Raw genomic sequence first — 25,863 nt, forward strand, 5'->3', positions numbered from 1 at the left:
ATCTTGAAAGTTTGGTGTTTTTTTTTTAAAGAAAGTTTTTTTACACGTTTAAATTCAATATTTTTAAACTCAACATATAAACGTGAGTCTCCAGACTAAACCAACAGAGCTCAGAGCTACTGATCCAACTCTCAGCCAATCACGCGACACTCAGACGACCATGTGACGCGACCAACATTTTAACATTGAATTTAAACGGCTACGAATTGAAAAATATTGCATTTAGAAGATTTATTTTTCAATTATTACAATTAGAAAATCAAACTCTATGTGTTAAAAATAAAAGTTTTTTATTTAATAATTTAAAAATAATTATTTTCTACTTTTCAATATATCGATTATAAAATTAAAATATTTAAAACATATATAACATTTCAATAGAAAAAAGATGAAACATTTGAAACGATAAATGAAATGATTCAATGATTTACTGATAAACTGCTTTGATCAAGTGAGGATGAGGATCAGCACCTCCAGGTTCATGAGGTCCAGTTGAAGATGTTCTGGTTCCTTCACCTCACCTGTCGTCTGTGGCTCCGCCCCCTCAGGTGGTGGTGTCGACCACGGTGAGCGTCGAAGGTCACGTCCTGTCCGTCTCCGACAACATGTTCGTCCACAACAACTCCAAACATGGCCGCCGCGCCCGCAGACTGGACCCCGTGGAAGGAAACCAGTCCTACCTCGAGCACGGTACCAGCAGAGTGTGTGTGTGTGTGTGTGTGTGTGTGTGTGTGTGTGTGTGTGTGTGTGTGTGTGAGCAGCAGGTCCACCAGATGGTTGATGGTTTAATCCTATCAGGTGATTCCTGCTCCTCCATCTGTCTAATCCTAGCAAGTCTGTCTCTCAGTCATCAGTGATGTTTTCAAATCGTCACACAATAGTTTCTTCACTTCGACTCACAATGACGTGAGATTAGATCACATGACAGGAAACGTATTGAAGTGCAGATGATCCTCGACCTCGTGACCTCATGATGTCACTGTGGTCTCACGTCTGTGATAGTAATCATTATTAACTATAATACAACTATATTAACTATAATAATACTATATTAACTATAATAATCATTATTAACTATAATACAACTATATTAACTATAATAATCATTATTAACTATAATACAACTATATTAACTATAATAATCAATATTAACTATAATACAACTATATTAACTATAATAATCATTATTAACTATAATACAACTATATTAACTATAATAATCATTATTAACTATAATACAACTATATTAACTATAATAATCATTATTAACTATAATAAAAATATATTAACTATAATACAACTATATTAACTATAATAATCATTATTAACTATAATAAAAATATATTAACTATAATAATCATTATTAACTATAATAAAACTATATTACTATAATAATCATTATTAACTATAATACAACTATATTACTATAATAATCATTATTAACTATAATAAAACTATATTAACTATAATAATCATTATTAACTATAATACAACTATATTTACTATAACTAATCAAATATATACTGTATTTAAACTATATTAACTATAATAATCATTATTAACTATAATACAACTATATTAACTATAACTAATCAAATATATACTGTATTTAAACTATATTAACTATAATAATCAATATTAACTATAATACAACTATATTAACTATAACTAATCAAATATATACTGTATTTAAACTATGTTAACTATAATAATCATTATTAACTATAATACAACTATATTAACTATAACTAATCAAATATATACTGTATTTAAACTATATTAACTATAATAATCATTATTAACTATAATACAACTATATTAACTATAACTAATCAAATATATACTGTATTTAAACTATATTAACTATAATAATCAATATTAACTATAATAAAACTATTTTAACTATAATAATCAATATTAACTATAATACAACTAACTATAACTAATCAAATATATACTGTATTTAAACTATATTAACTATAATAATCAATATTAACTATAATAATCAATATTAACTATAATACAACTATATTAACTATAACTAATCAAATATATACTGTATTTAAACTATATTAACTATAATAATCATTATTAACTATAATACAACTATATTAACTATAACTAATCAAATATATACTGTATTTAAACTATGTTAACTATAATAATCAATATTAACTATAATACAACTATATTAACTATAACTAATCAAATATATACTGTATTTAAACTATATTAACTATAATAATCATTATTAACTATAATACAACTATATTAACTATAACTAATCAAATATATACTGTATTTAAACTATATTAACTATAATAATCATTATTAACTATAATACAACTATATTAACTATAACTAATCAAATATATACTGTATTTAAACTATATTAACTATAATAATCAATATTAACTATAATAAAACTATATTAACTATAATAATCAATATTAACTATAATACAACTAACTATAACTAATCAAATATATACTGTATTTAAACTATATTAACTATAATAATCAATATTAACTATAATAAAACTATATTAACTATAATAATCAATATTAACTATAATAAAACTATATTAACTATAATAATCAATATTAACTATAATACAACTATATTAACTATAACTAATCAAATATATACTGTATTTAAACTATGTTAACTATAATAATCATTATTAACTATAATACAACTATATTAACTATAACTAATCAAATATATACTGTATTTAAACTATATTAACTATAATAATCAATATTAACTATAATAAAACTATATTAACTATAATTAATCAAATATAAACTGTATTTAAACTATATTAACTATAATTAATCAAATATAAACTGTATTTCAAATATATTTACTATAACTAATCAAATATAAACTGTATTTAAACTATATTAACTATAACTAATCAAATATAAACTGTATTTAAACTATATTAACTATAACTAATCAAATATAAACTGTATTTAAACTATATTAACTATAACTAATCAAATATAAACTGTATTTAAACTATATTAACTATAACTAATCAAATATAAACTGTATTTCAACTATATTAACTATAACTAATTAAATATGTACTGTATTTCAACTATATTAACTATAACTAATCAAATATAAACTGTATTTAAACTAAATTAACTATAACTAATCAAATATAAACTGTATTTAAACTATATTAACTATAATTAATCAAATATAAACTGTATTTAAACTATATTAACTATAATTAATCAAATATAAACTGTATTTCAAATATATTTACTATAACTAATCAAATATAAACTGTATTTAAACTATATTAACTATAACTAATCAAATATAAACTGTATTTAAACTATATTAACTATAACTAATCAAATATAAACTGTATTTAAACTATATTAACTATAATTAATCAAATATAAACTGTATTTCAACTATATTAACTATAACTAATTAAATATGTACTGTATTTAAACTATATTAACTATAACTAATCAAATATAAACTGTATTTTAACTAAATTAACTATAACTAATCAAATATAAACTGTATTTAAACTATATTAACTATAATTAATCAAATATAAACTGTATTTAAACTATATTAACTATAATTAATCAAATATAAACTGTATTTCAAATATATTTACTATAACTAATCAAATATAAACTGTATTTAAACTATATTAACTATAACTAATCAAATATAAACTGTATTTAAACTACATTAACTATAACTAATCAAATATAAACTGTATTTAAACTATATTAACTATAACTAATCAAATATAAACTGTATTTAAACTAAGTTAACTATAAACAATATGAACTATAATCATATTAACTAGTACTATGATGGGTAACTAATGCTGGTATCTGGTCAGGAGCAGCTCCTTGTATCAACTATAAACTGTATTTAAACTAAGTTAACTATAAACAATATGAACTATAATCATATTAACTAGTACTATGATGGGTAACTAATGCTGGTATCTGGTCAGGAGCAGCTCCTTGTATCAACTATAAACTGTATTTAAACTAAGTTAACTATAAACAATATGAACTATAATCATATTAACTAGTACTATGATGGGTAACTAATGCTGGTATCTGGTCAGGAGCAGCTCCTTGTATCAACTATAAACTGTATTTAAACTATATGAACTATAATCATATTAACTAGTACTATGATGGGTAACTAATGCTGGTATCTGGTCAGGAGCAGCTCCTTGTATCAACTATAAACTGTATTTAAACTAAGTTAACTATAAACAATATGAACTATAATCATATTAACTAGTACTATGATGGGTAACTAATGCTGGTATCTGGTCAGGAGCAGCTCCTTGTATCAAGGCCATCAGTCCCAGTGAAGGCTGGACCACCGGAGGAGCTACTGTCATCATCATCGGTGATAACTTCTTCGATGGACTTCAGGTCATCTTCGGAACCATGTTGGTCTGGAGCGAGGTACGAATCTCCCATCATGCTTTGCTGCGCCACTCAATGTTTGTTTGTCTTCTGACTGCAGTGTGTGGCCTGCATCCAACAACAACTACACACGTGTGTGTTGACAGTGTTGAGAGCAGCTCTTACACACACTTCACTTCACATCCATGCTGGACCTCAGCCAAACAAAGTCGTTTTGTAGAAACAACACAACAAACACACACGTGTGTAAAGGTGTGTTGTTTCCACTAAACAACTGAACACAAACCTTTACACACTTGTGTGTTTGTTGTGTTGTTTCTACAAAACTACTGAACACAAATGAACAAACGTCTGACTTCTTCTCCTCTCCTCTTCCTCTTCCCTCTCCTCTTCCTCCTCCTCCTCCTCCTATTCTTCTTCCTCTCCCTCCTCTTCCTCTTCCTCCTTTCCTCCTCTTCCTCCTCCTTCTTCTCCTCCTATTCCTCTTCCTCCTTTCCTCTCCTCTTCCTCTTCCTCCTTCTCCTATTCTTCTTCCTCTCCCTCCTCCTCCTCTTCCTCTTCCTCCTCCTCCTCCTATTCCTCTCCCTCCTCCTCCTCTTCCTCCTTTCCTCTCCTCCTATTCCTCTTCCTCCTCCTCCTCCTCCTCCTCCTCCTCCTCCTCTTCCTCTCCCTCTTCCTCCTCCTCCTCTTCCTCCTCCTCCTCCAGCTCATCACTCCTCACGCCATCCGAGTGCAGACGCCGCCGCGTCACATCCCAGGGGTCGTAGAGGTCACTCTGTCCTACAAGTCCAAACAGTTCTGCAAAGGAACACCTGGAAGATTCATCTACACAGGTGTGTGTGTTTGTGTGTGTGTTTGTGTGTTTGTTACCATCGACACTGTTGTCTTTACTCATGCGTGTTTGTGAGTGTGTCTATAGAGGTGTGTGCTTATGACTGTGTACCTATGTATTTGTGTGTGTGTGTGTGTGTAACTTAGTATTTGTGTGTGTGTGTCTATGTATTTGTGTGTGTGTGTGAGTGTGTGTACCTTAGTATTTGTGTGTGTGAGTATGTCTATGTATTTGTGTGTGTATGGATGCATGCGTGCGTGTGTGTGTGCAGAGGAAGTGTGTCCACCAGTCAGTTGTGTAGCCACAGTGTTGAACTAATGACTACAGATTAGTGAACATTAACGAGCCTCACACTCGTTAACTTGCTCCATAATCATGGCTCGTTAAGAGCAGCTGCAATTAAACAGTTGATCTTTATGTCCATGTTGAAGCTATTAGTGGAGCCACACACACACACACACTGTTGACTAACACACACGCACACAGTTGACTAACACACACGCACACACACGCGCACACACACACGCACACACTGTTGACTAACACACACACACACGCACGCGCACACGCACACACTGTTGACTAACACACACGCACACAGTTGACTAACACACACGCACACAGTTGACTAACACACACGCACACACACGCGCACACACACACACACGCGCACACGCACACACTGTTGACTAACACACACACACACGCACGCGCACACGCACACAATGTTGACTAACACACACACACACATATATACTGTATATACAGTCAAACCACCCACAACACACTGTTGACTAACAAACACATATATATATATATATATGTCTGTGTGTATATATGTATATATATATGTGTGTGTAGATGGATGTGTGTATCTGTGTGTAGATGGATGTGTGTATCTGTGTGTAGATGGATGTGTGTATCTGTGTGTAGATGGATGTGTGTATATGTATATATATACATGTGTGTGTAGATGGATGTGTGTATCTGTGTTTAGATGGATGTGTGTATCTGTGTGTAGATGGATGTGTGTATCTGTGTGTAGATGTGTGTGTGTATCTGTGTGTAGATGTGTGTGTATATATGTGTGTATCTGTGTGTAGATGTGTGTGTGTGTAGATGTGTGTGTGTGTAGATGTGTGTGTGTGTGTAGATGTGTGTGTATCTGTGTGTAGATGTGTGTGTGTGTAGATGTGTGTGTGTGTAGATGTGTGTGTGTGTAGATGTGTGTGTGTAGATGTGTGTGTGTAGATGTGTGTGTGTGTAGATGTGTGTGTGTGTAGATGTGTGTGTAGATGTGTGTGTAGATGTCTGCTATCGATCACGCGGCTCCATCACACTGACGATGACGTCGTTCATCTATGGATTCTATGAAGTTTAATGTCGTCATAAAAGATGTAGATATTGATCGTCTGCTGATCAATGAAGGTCAAAGTTGACGCTTTACAGCCGCGTTGACGTTTGAACTCAGAGACGTAAATAAAGACACACAACTGAACACACACATCTGAACACACACATCTGAACACACACATCTGAACACACACATCTGAACACATCTCTACTTTCAAGAAACATATTTTTATTTGTTCAGGCTTTTCCTTGATTTTCTCAAACTCCTGTGTTGTTCTCAGTATTATCTTGATCTTTAAAGTATATACTTTATTGAATATTGTTTTGATTGTTTAAGCGCTTTGTGACCCTGGTCTGGAAAAGATCTATATAAATAAAAGTTACTTACTTACAAACATCTGCTGAGACCAAATCAGAGCTCGCACACACACACTCACTTCTTGAGCGACGTCACACATACACTGATACACACATACACATATACACTGATACACAAATACACATATAAACATATACACTGATACACATATAAACAAATACACAGATACACAGATACACAAAGACACAAATACACAGATACAAATACACATATACAGAGATACACAGATACACATATAAACAAAGACACAAATACACAGATACACTGATACAAATACACATATACAGAGATACACAAATACACAGATACACACATACACAGATACACAGATACACACATACACACATACACACATACACACATACACAGATACACATATAAACAAAGACACAGATACACTGATACACAGATACACACATGAACAGATACACATACACTGATACAAATACACAGATACACAGATACACACATAAACACATGAACAGATACACACATGAACAGATACACACATACACAGATACACTGATACAAATACACAGATACACAGACACACTGATACACACATAAACACATACACAGATACACTGATACACACATAAACACATACACAGATACACTGATACAAATACACAGATACACAGATACACTGATACACACATAAACACATACACAGATACACTGATACAAATACACAGAAATACTGATACAAATACACAAATACACAGATACACAGATACACTGATACAAATACACAGAAATACTGATACAAATACACAGATACACACATAAACAGATACACACATACACAGATACACTGATACAAATACACAGATACACTGATACACAAATCTAGGCTCATCTGCTGCATTTACACACAGAATTTAAACAGTATTATATCGACCAATCAGACGTCACTAAATACAGCAGTGTGTAGAAAGGCATCATGGGAGTTCACGGTTTTGTTGGCATCGTAAGTAAGTTATATAATAAGTTATAAAAAATAGTATAAATAGTTTTTACATCCAACACTAAATAACACACAACTTGTTTCACGGAGAATAAAACACACAACAATCTGGATCAAGACTTAATAAGTTTAAATTGTAACAACTCTAGCAGCTGTGCCGGGCCTGAGGCCACTCCGTCCTAACGGCCGCTCTGATTGGTCGTCTGTGACCCCGGGTGACCCCGTGATTGGTTGATCACTTCAACATGTGACCCAGAAGAAAAACGCAAACCGTCGCAGCAGTTGCGTGACCTCGCCTCTAGGGGTTCTCTGATTGGCTGTTGGAATGGTTCGACTGCGATGGCCCTCGCGATCAAACACAAAACAATCAACGCACAATCAAACGCACACATGTACACAAGGTCGGGTCTGACACACGCTTTCAACGCACAAATTGAACGTGATTATGAATCACAGAGATATGAGATGGACCCGACTCTGGTTAGCAGATGGCACACACACATGGACACACACACACACACACGGACACACACACGCACACATGGTCACGCACACACACACACACTTGGCCGTATGGCTGCTGCGTCTGCCTGGTGGGAGACTTTAACATTCTCGACATCACACACTCGTACAAACACACAGTGGTACAAAGTGACAATCAATAAGAGCACACCAGGCGTCTCACACACACACACACACACACACACACACACACACACACACACACACACACACACACACACACACACACACACACACACACACACACACACACACACACACACACACACACACACACACACACACACACACACACACACACACACACACACACACACACACACACACACACACACACACACACACTCTAAACAAGAGCTGAGTTACTGTCATAAGACATCTATAGCCGCGACTGCAGGAGGAATTTTAATGAAACACAGAGTTGTGCGTCTAAGTAACACAAGTGTTTGTTTTTTTTAGGTTTTTACACTTTTTATGGAGCGTTTTGTCCAAAATATCTGTGATGTCAGCACTTTGTGCATCTGCCAGGGTCAACACACACACACAGGTACTCACACGACTACACAATATATTGTGTTCCTGAAGGTTTATTGTTGAAGTCGTGTCCAGCTTTAATGATGCAGTAAAGTCTTGATTCATTTGTTTGTAATACCTCCTCCAAGGAGACTCTTTAACAAACACTTTCATTTAGGTTTTCCTGTGAGACGCACTCTTGACGCACTCTTGACGCACTCTTGACGCACTCTTGACGCACTCTTGACGCACTCTTGGTGTACTCTTGACGCACTCTTGACACACTTTCAACGCACTCTTGACGCACTCTTGTAGTACTCTTGACGCACTCTTGACACACTTTCAACGCACTCTTGACGCACTTTCGACGCACTTTCGACGCACTTTCGACGCACTTTCGACGCACTTTCGACGCACTCTTGACGCACTTTCAACGCACTTTCAACGCACTCTTGACGCACTTTCGACGCACTTTCGACGCACTTTCAACGCACTCTTGACGCACTCTTGGCGTACTCTTGACACACTTTCAACACACTCTTGACACACTCTTGACACACTCTCAACGCACTCTTGGCGCACTCTTGGCGCACTCTCCAAACTCCAAACTCACTGATACACACAGGTCAACACACACACACAGTAACACTGATACACACAGGTCAACACATACACACACACAGTAACACACACACAGATACACACAGGTCGACACACATACACAGTAACAAACAGGTCGACACACATACACAGTAACACACACACAGATACACACAGGTCGACACACACACACAGTAACACACACAGTAACACACACAGATACACACAGGTCGACACAACAGATATAAAAAGATAATTTATAAGAGAGAGAATGAAGCAATAATTCAGTGATATTGAACTGATGCTCGGCCAGTCATCGATCCCAGAACCTCCTCCTCCTCCTCCTCCTCTCTTCCTCCTCCTCCCTACCTTCTCCTCCTCCTCCTCCTCTCTTCCTCCTCCTCCCTACCTCCTCCTCCTCTCTTCCTCCTCCTCCCTACCTTCTCCTCCTCCTCCTCCTCCTCCTCTTCGTCCTCCTCCTGTCTACCTTCTCCTCCTCCTCCTCTCCATCAACCTCTCCTCCTCCTCCTCCTCGACCTCTCCTCCTCCTCTCCTCTCCTCTTCCTCGACCTCTCCTCCTCCTCCTCTCCTTCGACCTCTCCTCCTTCTCTTCCTCCTCCTCCTCCTCCTCTCTTCCTCCTCCTCTCTTCCTCCTCTCCTCTCCCTCAACCTCTCCTCCTTCTCCTCTCTTCCTCCTCTCCTCTCCTCTCCCTCAACCTCTCCTCCTCCTTCTCTTCCTACTCCTCCTCCTCTCTTCCTCCTCCTCCTCTCTTCCTCCTCTCCTCTCCTCTCCCTCAACCTCTCCTCCTCCTCCTCCTCCTCCTCCCTACTGTTCAAAACAACATTTCTCGTCCAGAAACAAACTTGTTATAACGTCTATTCTCAGAGATGTTGCCAAACAAGCCTCATCCCCCCTTTTCTCTCTCCTTCACGTCCTCCTCCGTCATCAGGTTTAATGTCAGGAGCGGATCATGAAACTTCTATGAGTATTGATCCCGAGCAGGAGGGATGCAGCACGGATGGATGGATGGATGGATGGATGGATGGACGTGACATCGGGGAACATGTGAACAGAAGGAGGTGCTTGTAAATGGGGGGGGGGGGGGGGGGGTCACGCTGTGATGCGTTCAAGGTCAGGACGTGGAGATGATCTTGTCAGTCCAGCAGCTGTCGAGTGAACAGAAGATACTTGAGCTTCAGTCGTGGATCATCAAGTCTTTGAAAAGTGTTTAAATGTTTATATTGTATCATTATTGTATTATGTTGGTTCGATTTAAAGTCTCGTTCGTGAAGATGTCGCAGGTTAAGATAAGATAAGGCAGAAGAACGAGAGTAAACCTCAGGGTCAAATAGGATCTAAGAAAATATTGATAAAACATCGCGATTATTTTCACGACACCAGTTCTCACCAATTATATATTATGTAAAAAAATACTTCTTTAATGGTTTATATTTTAATAAAGTGTTTTTTATTTACAATTACCAGGAAAACATCCACTATCACAACACCAGAGTCAAGTACTCCACAATACTACACATATATACTGGTTACTACACTATCACAACACCAGAGTCAAGTACTGGACAATACTACACATATATACTTGTTACTACACTATCACAACACCAGAGTCAAGTACTGGACAATACTACACATATATACTTGTTACTACACTATCACAACACCAGAGTCAAGTACTGGACAATACTACACATATATACTTGTTACTACACTATCACAACACCAGAGTCAAGTACTGGACAATACTACACATATATACTTGTTACTACACTATCACAACACCAGAGTCAAGTACTGGACAATACTACACATATATACTTGTTACTACACTATCACAACACCAGAGTCAAGTACTGGACAATACTACACATATATACCTGTTACTACACTATCACAACACCAGAGTCAAGTACTGGACAATACTACACATATATACTTGTTACTACACTATCACAACACCAGAGTCAAGTACTCCACAATACTACACATATATACTTGTTACTACACTATCACAACACCAGAGTCAAGTACTCCACAATACTACTAATATATCCTTGTTACTACACTATCACAACACCAGAGTCAAGTACTCCACAATACTACACATATATACTTGTTACTACACTATCACAACACCAGAGTCAAGTACTCCACAATACTGCACATATATACCTGTTACTACACTATCACAACACCAGAGTCAAGTACTCCACAATACTACTAATATATACTTACTACTTTACGTTACTACTCTATCACTATATATAACTCTTTATCGTATTATATATTGTGATACATATCAACACACTGGTGATGATATACACACTCCTCGTTTGGCTTAAAGTTTGGCGATGTTTAAAATAACCATCTGGATCCACAAATAAGTTGAAGATTTGTCTCAGTTTTTGCTCTTATATTTTGCCCCTACAATGCTACTGCCCCCTGCTGTCTCAAAGAGCTAATAGCTAGCAATGATATTTTGGGTACTAAGAGAAGTTTTCAAATTAATTTAGCTTCAACACGAAGAATAAAAACATGGGAAATCGCAATGATGACTGAGGACGAGAGGATACAGTGAGTCCAGCAGCTTTTAAAGCTGATCTTTGGACATATTTTGGTTTAAAAACAAATGAAAGTAGTTACGACTTTGTTTGCTTCTTAGTTACTCCTGGTGAAGCTGGTGATCGCAGCTGGTTTGTTGAGACACAAGGGTCTCCAGAGATGATCCAGGACCGTTGACTTTGTGGGTTCGTGTCCCAGATGTAGTAACTGAAGCAAGACAACCTCACGTCCAACAATCAACACAACTCTCACTTCCTCTCGTCTGCTTCACCAGTGATACACACTCGCTGATACACACAGGTGGATACACACTCGCTGATACACACAGGTGGATACACACTCGCTGATACACACAGGTGGATACACACTCGCTGATACACACAGGTCGACACACACACAGTAACACACTCGCTGATACACACAGGTCGACACACACACAGTAACACACTCGCTGATACACACAGGTCGACACACACACTGTAACACACTCGCTGATACACACAGGTCGACACAGTAACACACTCGCTAATACACACATATCGACCCAGTAACACACTCGCTGATACACACAGGTCGACACAGTAACACACTCGCTAATACACACATATCGACACAGAAACACACTCGCTGATACACACAGGTCGTCACACACACTGATACACACTTGCTGATACACACAGGTCGACACACACACTGATACACACTCACTGATACACACAGGTCGACACACACACTGATACACACTCACTGATACACACAGGTCGTCACACACACTGATACACACTCACTGATACACACAGGTCGTCACACACACAGTAACAGCTGCTTGGCGGAGGTCTGCACTCTCCGAGTGCTTTTGTTATTATTACTTTTTAATATCAAGATTTTATCGACAAAAATCTGGATAACAAAACATTTGATGTTTGTAGTTTTGTTTGTAACACAGAATGAAGCTTCTACACACTTACACACACACTTACACACACACTTACACACACACTTACACACACACTTAGATCGCTGCCTTTGAATTACACTTTTTTTCATTAGAGCTGAGCCAGGAGGCAAAACAATCTATTCTGAACTCTTGCTGATTAATTCATGTTTATAAACATGAATTACCTTTTTTTTTAATGTGATGAATGATTTAAAATCAAATAAAAAGTATAATTTGAATGAAAGAGAATTGCATCTCCAGCTCTTTAAGACTAGAAACGATGGAGATCATGACGGTGTGAGTTTTATGGAGGATCTTCAGGGAGTCTTGATTATTGACGTGAAGAATGAGAATCTACCCTTTGAGCCCCAGAGACGCTCCATCGATCGGCTCTTAGTTCCAGGATGAGGTCACCGTGGAGACGCATCTTCATCGTCTTCATCGTCGTCTTCATCTCCATCATCTTCATCTTCATCTTCATCATCTTCATCTCCATCATCTTCATCTCCATCATCATCATCTCCATCATCATCTTCATCTTCTTCATCGTCATCTTCATCTTCATCTTCATCATCATCATCATCATCTCCATCATCTTCTTCATCTTCATCTTCTTCATCTTCTTCATCATCGTTATCATCATCATCTTCATCTTCATCATCTTCATCTTCATCATCATCGTCTTCTTCATCCTCATCATCTTCATCTTCATCTTCTTCATCGTCATCGTCATCTTCATCATCATCATCATCATCTCCATCATCTTCATCATCATCTTCATCTTCTTCATCGTCATCTTCATCATCATCATCATCATCTCCATCATCTTCATCATCATCTTCATCTTCTTCATCTTCATCATCGTTATCATCATCATCTTCATCTCCATCATCATCATCTCCATCATCATCTTCATCTTCTTCATCGTCATCTTCATCTTCATCTTCATCATCATCATCTCCATCATCTTCATCATCATCTTCATCTTCTTCATCATCTTCATCATCGTTATCATCATCATCTTCATCTTCATCTTCATCATCACCGTCATCATCATCGTCTTCTTCATCGTCATCATCTTCATCTTCATCATCGAAGAGAAATAAACAAACTCACGTTCTTCTTCTTCTTCTTCTTCTTCTCCTGCAGCGCTGAACGAGCCGACCATCGACTACGGGTTCCAGAGGCTCCAGAAGGTCATCCCCCGACACCCCGGGGACCCCGAGAGACTCCCCAAGGTAGACGAGTTGATCATCTTCAGAATTACAGCAGAGATTCTTCAGTGTTTGTTCGTGGAGTCCCTGTGACCCTGAGATCAGAGTCACCAGATGTGATTGTTGAAGTCAAACTAACATCTGTGTCGACGCTGAGATTCTGCTTCACCTCCAACGACTGCTGGAGCTCTGTCAACGTACAGACACTCAGAGTAGAGCAGCATGAGTCCAACTTACATAGAGCGGAGGCTAGCAGAAGCTAACTGAAGCTAACTGAAGCTAACTGAAGCTAATTGAAGTCAGACAGACAGTAACTGGTCAGACAGACAGTAACTGGTCAGACAGACAGTAACTGGTCAGACAGACAGTAACCAGTCAGACAGACAGTAACTGGTCAGACAGACAGTAACTGGTCAGACAGACAGTAACCGGTCAGACAGACAGTGACCAGTCAGACAGACAGTGACCAGTCAGACAGACAGTAACCGGTCAGACAGACAGTGACCAGTCAGACAGTGACCAGTCAGACAGACAGTGACCAGTCAGACAGACAGTAACCGGTCAGACAGACAGTGACCAGTCAGACAGACAGTGACCAGTCAGACAGACAGTAACCGGTCAGACAGACAGTGACCAGTCAGACAGACAGTGACCAGTCAGACAGACAGTAACCGGTCAGACAGACAGTGACCAGTCAGACAGTGACCAGTCAGACAGACAGTGACCAGTCAGACAGACAGTAACTGGTCAGACAGTGACCAGTCAGACAGACAGTAACCAGTCAGACAGACAGTAACTGGTCAGACAGACAGTGACCAGTCAGACAGACAGTAACCAGTCAGACAGACAGTAACCAGTCAGACAGACAGTGACCAGTCAGACAGACAGTAACCAGTCAGACAGACAGTAACCAGTCAGACAGACAGTGACCAGTCAGACAGACAGTAACTGGTCAGACAGACAGTGACCAGTCAGACAGACAGTAACCGGTCAGACAGACAGTGACCAGTCATACAGACAGTAACCAGTCAGACAGACAGTAACCAGTCAGACAGACAGTAACCGGTCAGACAGACAGTGACCAGTCAGACAGACAGTAACCAGTCAGACAGACAGTAACCAGTCAGACAGACAGTAACCGGTCAGACAGACAGTGACCAGTCATACAGACAGTAACCAGTCAGACAGACAGTAACCAGTCAGACAGACAGTAACCGGTCAGACAGACAGTAACCGGTCAGACAGACAGTAACCAGTCAGACAGACAGTAACCAGTCAGACAGACAGTAACCGGTCAGACAGACAGTAACCAGTCAGACAGACAGTAACCGGTCAGACAGACAGTGACCAGTCAGACAGACAGTGACCAGTCAGACAGACAGTAACCAGTCAGACAGACAGTAACCAGTCAGACAGACAGTAAGCGGTCAGACAGACAGTAACCGGTCAGACAGACAGTAACCAGTCAGACAGACAGTAAGCGGTCAGACAGACAGTAACCGGTCAGACAGACAGTAACCAGTCAGACAGACAGTAAGCGGTCAGACAGACAGTGACCAGTCAGACAGACAGTAACCAGTCAGACAGACAGTAACCAGTCAGACAGACAGTAACCGGTCAGACAGACAGTAACCAGTCAGACAGACAGTAACCAGTCAGACAGACGGGGCACTAGAGTGTATGACAGGATTACAGCTCATGTTTAATTGCTCAGTGAACAGGATTGAGACTCGAACTCACCAGACTCTGTTCACACAGTCGTTCATACGTTCTTAGAAACTACAGTAACTTCATGAACTGATACCATTGAATATAGTTTAAGATAGTAATTATACAGTAAAATACATGTTACATTTAATTACTATTTATAAAGAGACGATGTACATGAGCGTGCACGTGTGAGGATATACATGAGTGTGCACGTGTGACGATATAGATATGAGCGTGCACGTGTGAGGATATACATGAGTGTGCACGTGTGACGATATAGATATGAGCGTGCATGTGTGAGGATATACATGAGCGTGCACGTGTGACGATACAGATATGAGCGTGCACGTGTGAGGATATACATGAGTGTGCACGTGTGACGATATAGATATGAGCGTGCACGTGTGAGGATATACATGAGTGTGCACGTGTGAGGATATAGATATGAGCGTGCACGTGTGACGATATAGATATGAGTGTGCACGTGTGACGATACAGATATGAGCGTGCACGTGTGATGATACAGATATGAGCGTGCACGTGTGATGATATAGATTTGAGTGTGCACGTGTGATGATACAGATATGAGCGTGCACGTGTGATGATACAGATATGAGCGTGCACGTGTGACGATACAGATATGAGTGTGCACGTGTGACGATATAGATTTGAGCGTGCACGTGTGACGATATAGATATGAGCGTGCACGTGTGACGATACAGATATGAGCGTGCACGTGTGATGATACAGATATGAGCGTGCACGTGTGATGATATAGATTTGAGTGTGCACGTGTGATGATACAGATATGAGCGTGCACGTGTGATGATACAGATATGAGCGTGCACGTGTGACGATATAGATATGAGCGTGCACGTGTGATGATACAGATATGAGCGTGCACGTGTGATGATACAGATATGAGCGTGCACGTGTGACGATACAGATATGAGCGTGCACGTGTGACGATACAGATATGAGCGTGCACGTGTGATGATACAGATATGAGCGTGCACGTGTGACGATATAGATATGAGCGTGCACGTGTGATGATACAGATATGAGCGTGCACGTGTGATGATATAGATTTGAGCGTGCACGTGTGACGATATAGATATGAGCGTGCACGTGTGACGATACAGATATGAGCGTGCACGTGTGATGATACATATATGAGCGTGCACGTGTGACGATATAGATATGAGCGTGCACGTGTGATGATACAGATATGAGTGTGCACGTGTGACGATATAGATTTGAGCGTGCACGTGTGAGGATATAGATTTGAGCGTGCACGTGTGACGATATAGATATGAGCGTGCACGTGATGACCCCCCCACATGTAGTGCATGACATCATCTGTGCTCCAGGTGTGACCTGCATGTACGTCCGCGCTAATGGCTACATTAGAAGCGGATCAACTTCTAATGCCGCGACGTTAGCAGGAATAAGTCATGTGAGTGTCACGTCTGTGTGGCCGACACGTGCACGTTTACACGCACATGTGACCCGTGTTAGCGCCTCACACGCTAATGTGTCGCACACGTGTTTAATGGTCGTCACTTTAGAGACCATCGTAACTCACACTGTTGGAGGAGCCGTGGTACTTTCTTCTTCTCCTCCTTTGTCGTTGTCTTCTTCGTCTTCTCCTCCTTTGTATCCTTCGCCTCCTTCGTCTTCTTCTCCTCAATCTTTGTCTCCTTCGTCTCCTCCTTTTTCTTCTTCGTCTCCTCCTTCTTCTTCTTCTTCGTCTCCTCCTCCTTCTTCTTCGTCTCCTCCTCCTTCTTCTTCGTCTCCTCCTCCTTCTTCTTCTCCTCCTCCTTCTTCTTTGTTTTTGTCTTCCTATTATTCTTATTATTTGTCTTCTTCTCCTGCTTTTCCTTCTTCTTCGTCTTCGTCTTCTCCTTCTCTGTCTTCCTCTTCGTCTCCTCCTTCTTCTTCTTCTTCGTCTCCTCCTCCTTCTTCTTCTTCGTCTCCTCCTCCTTCTTCTTCTTCGTCTCCTCCTCCTTCTTCTTCTTCTTCTCCTCCTTCTTCTTCTTCTTCTCCTCCTTCTTTGTATTCTTCTTGTCCTCCTCCTTTGTCGTCTTCTCCTTCTCTGTCTTCCTCTTCTTCTCCTCAATCTTTGTCTCCTTCGTCTCCTCCTGCATCTTCTTCTTCTGCTCCTCCTTTGTCTTCTACTTTTTCTCCTCCTTTGTCTCATTCTTCTTCTCCTCCTTCATTGTCGTCTTCATGTTCTTCTCCTCCTTTGTCTTCTTCTTTTCCTTCTTTGTCTCCTTCTTCTCCTCCTTCATTGTCTTCTTCTTATTCTTTGTCTTCATGTTCTTCTCCTCCTTCTTTGTCTTCTTCTCCTCCTTTGTCTTCTTCTTTCCCTTCTTTGTCTCCTTCTTCTCCTCCTTCATTGTCTTCTTATTCTTTGTCTTCATGTTCTTCTCCTCCTTCATTGTCCTCTTATTCTTCTTATTCTTTGTCTTCTTCTTCTTCTCCTCCTTCTTTGTCTTCTTCTCCTCCTTTGTCTTCTTCTTTCCCTTCTTTGTCTCCTTCTTCTCCTCCTTCATTGTCTTCTCATTCTTTGTCTTCATGTTCTTCTCCTCCTTCATTGTCATCTTATTCTTCTTATTCTTTGTCTTCTTCTTCTTCTTCTCCTTCTTTGTCTTCTTCTCCTCCTTTGTCTTCTTCTTTCCCTTCTTTGTCTCCTTCTCCTCCTTCATTGTCTTCTCATTCTTTGTCTTCATGTTCTTCTCCTCCTTCATTGTCATCTTATTCTTCTTATTCTTTGTCTTCTTCTTCTTCTCCTCCTTCTTTGTCTTCTTCTCCTCCTTCTTTGTCTTCTTCTTTCCCTTATTTGTCTCCTTCTTCTCCTCCTTCATTGTCTTCTTATTCGTTGTCTTCTTCTTCTCCTTCTTTTTCTTCTTTGTTGTAATGTAAATGTTTTAAACGTTTATTATTTTTGGCCAATCATGTAAAAACTCATCAAACTGTACTTAAAATATAAAAAATTAAAAATGTAAATTAATTTAGAAAATATTCTATTTAATGATTTAGAAACACAGATCCAACCCTTCAAAATAAAATAAATATAAACGCTCATAAAAACAACATCAGACGTCCTCACTCGACTGTCACGTCCTGATCTCACTCGACAGTCGATCTCTTCAATCAGAGTATTTTTAAAACCGAGCGGCAGTGATTGACAGCTGTCGTCACGGAAACAATGTAAATGAGATTCTAAAGATGCCGAATGTATTTGTGAGACGAGGGTCGGAGGAACGAAGGACCGACTGTCACTCTTCCGTCACACAGTCCCTTGATAGACGCAACGACACCACGGGTCAAAGGTCAAGGTCGCCGCAGCTCCCGATATGATAAATTTGGATGAAAGAGAGAAAGAAAGAGTGGAAATGAAAACGACAGAATCAGATCAGATGTTGTTCTGTCCATTAAAATATAGAACAAGAGACGTTAAATAAATAAGAATGTTTTCTTCCTTGATTTGAAATGTTCGAGGCCTTGGACTAGAATGATGGAGGGATCTTGTTCACGGTCAGTTGATGTCAGTAGATTTCAGTTGATGTCAGTTGACGTCAGTGGTCAGTTGCCGTCAGTGGTCAGTTGATGTCTGTGGTCAGTTGATGTCAGTTGAAGTCAGTTGATGTCAATGGTCAGATGATGTCAGTTGATGTCAATGGTCAGATGATGTCAGTTAATGTCAGTTGATGTCAATGGTCAGTTGATGTCAATGGTCAGTTGATGTCAATGGTCAGTTGAAGTCAGTGGTCAGTTGATGTCAGTTGATGTCAGTTGAAGTCAATGGTCAGTTGATGTCAGTGGTCAGTTGATGTCAATGGTCAGTTGATGTCAGTTGAAGTCAGTTGATGTCAATGGTCAGATGATGTCAGTTGATGTCAGTTGATGTCAATGGTCAGATGATGTCAGTTAATGTCAGTTGATGTCAATGGTCAGTTGATGTCAATGGTCAGTTGAAGTCAGTGGTCAGTTGATGTCAGTTGATGTCAGTTGAAGTCAGGTGTCAATGGTCAGATGATGTCAGTTGATGTCAGTTGATGTCCGGTGAACGTGTTTCCGGCTCCGCTTCTCATCGACTCGGACTCTGTGGAATATCGTTTGATCTCTCGAGTACCGGGCGATTTCCACAAGGGATCGAGTCGGGCTGGAGTACAGGTCAGGATGAGACGCGCAGTTGCGATCGCTCGGAACAACTCTGATGTCATCGAACGTCATCGGTGTTTGATCGACATTCCTCTCACTGTGTGTGACGACACATCAGCGCTGCCGTCTGTCCAGACCTCAAAGAAAGGTGGTAAGATTTTTTCATTTCCTCTCTTTAATTCGACTTTTACAACCGAGTTGAACTTCAGTGACAGCTGGTACCACGTGACCGCTGTTCGCTTCAAAAGATCCCGCTCTGCGCGCCTGTCAGTGACGCGGCGTCGTCAGTGACGTCATCGGTGCTGAATGTAGGACTTCTTAATGTTCGCTCCATTACTAATAAATCCTTTATTCTTAATGATCTTTTCACAAAAGTTAATTTGGATTTATTATGTCTTTCTGAGACTTGGCAGAGAGAGGAAGAGTTTATTCATCTGAACGAACTCTGTCCAGTAGGGAGCGCTGTCCTGGGGAAGCCTCGCCTCTCTGGTCGTGGAGGAGGTCTTGCTACTGTTTTTAGGGAGAGTTGTTCTTGCAAAGTGATTCAGACACAGGAATTCACTTCTTTTGAGTCTCAGATGATCTTGGTTGGTTCTACAAGACCTTTCTATTGTGTGTCAATCTACCGTCCGCCTGGTCCTGCGGCGGTGTTCTTGAAAGACTTTAGTGACTTCTTATCTTCCATTATTCAGATGGAATCTGTTCTTATTCTTGGAGACTTTAATCTTCATGTTGATGACGTCACATCTTGTTCTGCTAAAGAACTTTTAACTTTAACTGAAGGCCTGAACATTTCTAATGTATCTGTACATGATGTCCATCTGAGTGATCATTCTCTTGTCTTGTTCAACCTGGACTTCATCCCTGAACCTAAGCCTTTGAAAGTTAGGTCTCAGAGGCGTGTCATCTCAGCCGATACTGCAGACAGTTTCTCTGCTATGTTTGACCGTCTTTCCTTTGATGACTGTCCAGATGTGGACAGTTTGATTCACTGTTTTACTGATCATTGTGTTGAAATACTAGATCAAGTGGCACCTGTTAAATCGAACTTGAAAATTCAGAAAAAACGGTGCCCTTGGACAAATGAAGATCTCCTGAGTCTGAAGAGACTTTGTCGAAAGACTGAGCGTCTCTGGAAGTCCACTAAACTTGAGGTGCACAGACTTCACCTCAGGGATCTGTTGACTTCTTACAATGAGATGGTAGAAACTGCTAGATCTGATTACATCAGAAAACTGGTAGCAGCAAATAGGAAAAACCCCAAAGTTTTGTTTGACACGATTAATTCTCTCGTGTCTCCTGCTCCTCAAATCACGCCTGTCTTCTGTGAAGCCGACAGCAATTCATTGTTGAGATTTTTCATTGACAAAATTAAATTGATCAAAGAGAAAATCTCTCCCCCTTTGTTGGGAACCCCTACTGTCTCTGAGCCCATCTCCTCCTCTTGGTCATCCTTCTCTGCTGTATCTTTGGGTGATATTTCAGCACTAGTGAACAAGATGAAACCCTCCTCTTGCTCAGATGACGTCCTTCCTTGTAGGCTTTTTATCAAAGTATTTGATGTAATTGGCCCCTGGGTTACCAATATGGTGAACCTCTCCCTTTCCACAGGGGTTTTTCCCAATGCATTTAAACATGCCATTGTGGAGCCTCTGCTCAAAAAACCAGGCTTAGACCCAACTGACCTCAGTAATTTCAGGCCTATTTCTAAGCTCCCTTTCTTGTCCAAGATCTTGGAGAAGGTGGTGTCCGAGCAGCTGTCTTTGTTCTTGGATCAGAGCGACATCCATGAGAAGTTTCAGTCTGGCTTCCGTAAACATCACTCTACGGAGACAGCTTTACTGAAAGTGTCCAGTGACATCATGATGTCGGCTGACTCTGGTAAATTCACTGTTCTGGTTCTCTTGGATCTGTCGTCAGCCTTTGACACAGTTGATCACCAGATCCTGCTAAGAAGACTAAGGGATGAAGTGGGACTGTCTGGGTCTGTGTTAGAATGGTTCTCATCTTACCTTTCTGGGCGCAGTTTTAGTGTATCTGCCAATCAAATGAGGTCTGAATCGGCAGATCTGTTGTGTGGAGTCCCTCAAGGTTCTGTTCTGGGTCCTTTATTGTTTTTGCTGTACTTGATTCCCCTCGGTAAAATCATTCAGAGATTTCCAGATGTTTCTTATCACATTTTTGCTGATGACATCCAGCTCTACTGCTCTTTTGACCCAACTGAGCCCCAAAGGCTGAACAGCTTAGTCAATTGTTTGCTAGAAATCAAACAATGGCTGAGTGAAAACACTTTACAGCTTAATGTGGACAAAACTGAAACTCTGGTGATTGCTCCTGATGATACGATTCCAGGGTTGAGTCAGTACTTGGGTGACTTAGGTCAGTCTGTCAAACTGAGCCTGAGAAACCTGGGTGTTGTATTTGATAAAGACATGTCTCTTGTTCAACACTGTAGAAAACTGACCAGAAACTGTTTCCTTCAACTGAGAAAAATCTCTAAACTTAGGAAAATGTTGTCACAACATGATCTGGAGCTTGTAATCCATGCGTTTGTTTCTTCTCGTCTGGACTATTGTAACAGTTTGTTTTCATGTCTTAACAAGAAGGAGCTGTCTCGCCTGCAGTTGATTCAGAACTCTGCAGCGAGAATTCTGACCCGCTCTAGTAGAAGAACTCACATTTCTCCGGTCCTTAAAACTCTTCACTGGCTTCCAGTTTCTTTCAGGATCAACTTTAAAATTCTGGTTCTTACTTTCAGAGCTATTCATGGTCAGGCTCCTCCTTACATCACTGATCTGATCCAGCCTTACACCCCAGCTCGGGCTCTGAGGTCTGTGGATCAGAATCTACTTATGGTTCCACGCACACGGCTCAGGACCAGAGGGGAGAAATCTTTTCAGGCTGTTGCTCCTAAGCTTTGGAACAATCTTCCTCTCTCTTTACGCTTGATGGAGTCTACTGACTCCTTCAAGAAACATCTTAAGACGTTTCTATTTGTTCAGGCTTTTCCTTGAATTTCTCGAACTCCTGTGTTGTTCTCGGTGTTGTCTTGATCTTTGAAGTATGTACTGTTTTGAGTATTGTTTTGATTGTTAAAGCGCTTTGTGACCCTGGTCTCGAAAAGCGCTATATAAATATATATTACTTACTTACTTACTTACTATTAGTGTCTCCACTCACTTCTATGATAGTGTTGGAGTTGATCTGATCAAATAAATGACACATTTGAAGATGAGGATGAAGATAAAGATAAAGATGAAGATGAAGATGATGATGAAGATGATATTAATGATGAAGATGAAGATGATGATATTAATGAAGATGAAGATGATAAAAATGATGATGATGAAGATGATATTAATGAAGATGAAGATGATGAAGATGATATTAATGAAGATGAAGATGACGATCATGTTTCTTCTTCCCGCTCCTGTGAGTGTTGACTGGAAACACTGAGCTCATGTTCCTGAGATGATGAGACAATAATGTGTGAACGATTGAATTTAGCTGCAGTCACTGGATCTGCTGTAGACCCGTCTGTGGACTTAACTCATGTCTGTGGACTTAACTCATGTCTGTGGACTTAACTCATGTCTGTGGACTTAAGACCCGTCTGTGGACTTAACTCATGTCTGTGGACTTAACTCATGTCTGTGGACTTAAGACCCGTCTGTGGACTTAACTCATGTCTGTGGACTTAACTCATGTCTGTGGACTTAACTCATGTCTGTGGACTTAACTCATGTCTGTGGACTTAACTCATGTCTGTGGACTTAACTCATGTCTGTGGAATTAAGACCTGTCTGTGGACTTAAGACCTGTCTGTGGACTTAACTCATGTCTGTGGACTTAACTCATGTCTGTGGACTTAACTCATGTCTGTGGACTTAACTCATGTCTGTGGACTTAACTCATGTCTGTGGACTTAACTCATGTCTGTGGAATTAAGACCTGTCTGTGGACTTAAGACCTGTCTGTGGACTTAACTCATGTCTGTGGACTTAACTCATGTCTGTGGACTTAACTCATGTCTGTGGACTTAAGACCTGTCTGTGGACTTAACTCATGTCTGTGGACTTAAGACCTGTCTGTGGACTTAACTCATGTCTGTGGACTTAACTCATGTCTGTGGACTTAACTCATGTCTGTGGACATAACTCATGTCTGTGGACTTAAGACCCGTCTGTGGACTTAACTCATGTCTGTGGACTTAAGACCTGTCTGTGGACTTAAGACCTGTCTGTGGACTTAACTCCTGTCTGTGGACTTAACTGCCGTCTGTGGACTTAACTGCCGTCTGTGGACATAACTACCGTCTGTGGACTTAACTACCGTCTGTGGACTTAACTCCCGTCTGTGGACTTAACTCCCGTCTGTGGACTTAACTCCCGTCTGTGGACTTAACTCCCGTCTGTGGACTTAACTCCCGTCTGTGGACTTAACTCCCGTCTGTGGACTTAACTCCCGTCTGTGGACTTAACTCATGTCTGTGGACTTAACTGCCGTCTGTGGACTTAACTGCCGTCTGTGGACTTAACTGCCGTCTGTGGACTTAACTGCCGTCTGTGGACATAACTCCTGTCTGTGGACTTAACTGCCGTCTGTGGACATAACTCCTGTCTGTGGACTTAACTCCCGTCTGTGGACTTAACTCCCGTCTGTGGACTTAACTCCCGTCTGTGGACTTAACTCCCGTCTGTGGACTTAACTCCCGTCTGTGGACTTAACTCATGTCTGTGGACTTAACTGCCGTCTGTGGACTTAACTGCCGTCTGTGGACTTAACTGCCGTCTGTGGACTTAACTGCCGTCTGTGGACATAACTCCTGTCTGTGGACTTAACTCCTGTCTGTGGACTTAACTGCCGTCTGTGGACTTAACTGCCGTCTGTGGACTTAACTGCCGTCTGTGGACTTAACTGCCGTCTGTGGACATAACTCCTGTCTGTGGACTTAACTCATGTCTGTGGACTTAACTCCTGTCTCTCGTCCTCAGGAGGTGATTCTGAAGCGAGCGGCGGATCTGGTGGAGGCACTTTATGGACTGCCTCACAACAACCAGGTACACACTTCTACACAACAATATTACTAACTGCCTCACAACAACCAGGTACACACTTCTACACAACAATATTACTAACTGCCTCACAACAACCAGGTACACACTTCTACACAACAATATTACTTACTGCCTCACAACAACCAGGTACACACTTCTACACAACAATATTACTTATAATACGTATAATAATACTTAGAATAAATAATATAATATAGAAAATATAGATACATCTATTGTAGTTAAAGTTCAGTCTCAAGTGTGAAGAAATGGCCTCAACATGATGTAAAAACATAAACAATAATACGTAATAATTCAATATTTATGTAAGAATACTTTGAAAGTCTCTCCGTACTTGAGTTTACTCCGAGTACTCCGTTTTCCTGCCACAGTCCGTCAACAAACGAAGGTTGATCGACACTCGAACTTGTCTGTAGTTTTAAAAGGAAAGAACGAGTAGTTTGTTCACAAAGTAACAGTTTCAATGGAACGATGCTAAGCTACGTTAGCATTAGCTACGCTACATTAGCATTAGCTACGCTACATTAGCATTAGCTACGCTACATTAGCTAACTAGCTTCAACGTTGTGCATTAAAA

The 25,863-nt window shown here is 39.8% G+C and overlaps 1 protein-coding gene across 3 annotated transcripts in view; it reads left to right on the forward strand.

Moving 5' to 3' along the window:
• LOC148065733 (transcription factor COE1) overlaps positions 1 to 25,863 on the forward strand; it is a 109,460-nt gene that overhangs the window by 78,526 nt on the left and 5,071 nt on the right. For 2 of the 3 annotated variants that reach the window (XM_087806773.1, XM_087806775.1), the window contains exons 8-12: positions 549 to 690; positions 4,336 to 4,469; positions 5,137 to 5,263; positions 14,267 to 14,355; positions 25,203 to 25,268. In XM_087806773.1, coding sequence (XP_087662899.1) covers positions 549 to 690; positions 4,336 to 4,469; positions 5,137 to 5,263; positions 14,267 to 14,355; positions 25,203 to 25,268 — 558 coding nt within the window. The remainder of the gene's footprint in view (positions 1 to 548; positions 691 to 4,335; positions 4,470 to 5,136; positions 5,264 to 14,266; positions 14,356 to 25,202; positions 25,269 to 25,863) is intronic. The other variant, XM_087806774.1, reaches the window with a different exon arrangement.

Source organism: Callionymus lyra, chromosome 14, assembly GCF_982586985.1.
Source record: "Callionymus lyra chromosome 14, fCalLyr1.hap1.1, whole genome shotgun sequence".
In the NCBI taxonomy this organism is placed as follows: domain Eukaryota; kingdom Metazoa; phylum Chordata; class Actinopteri; order Syngnathiformes; family Callionymidae; genus Callionymus; species Callionymus lyra.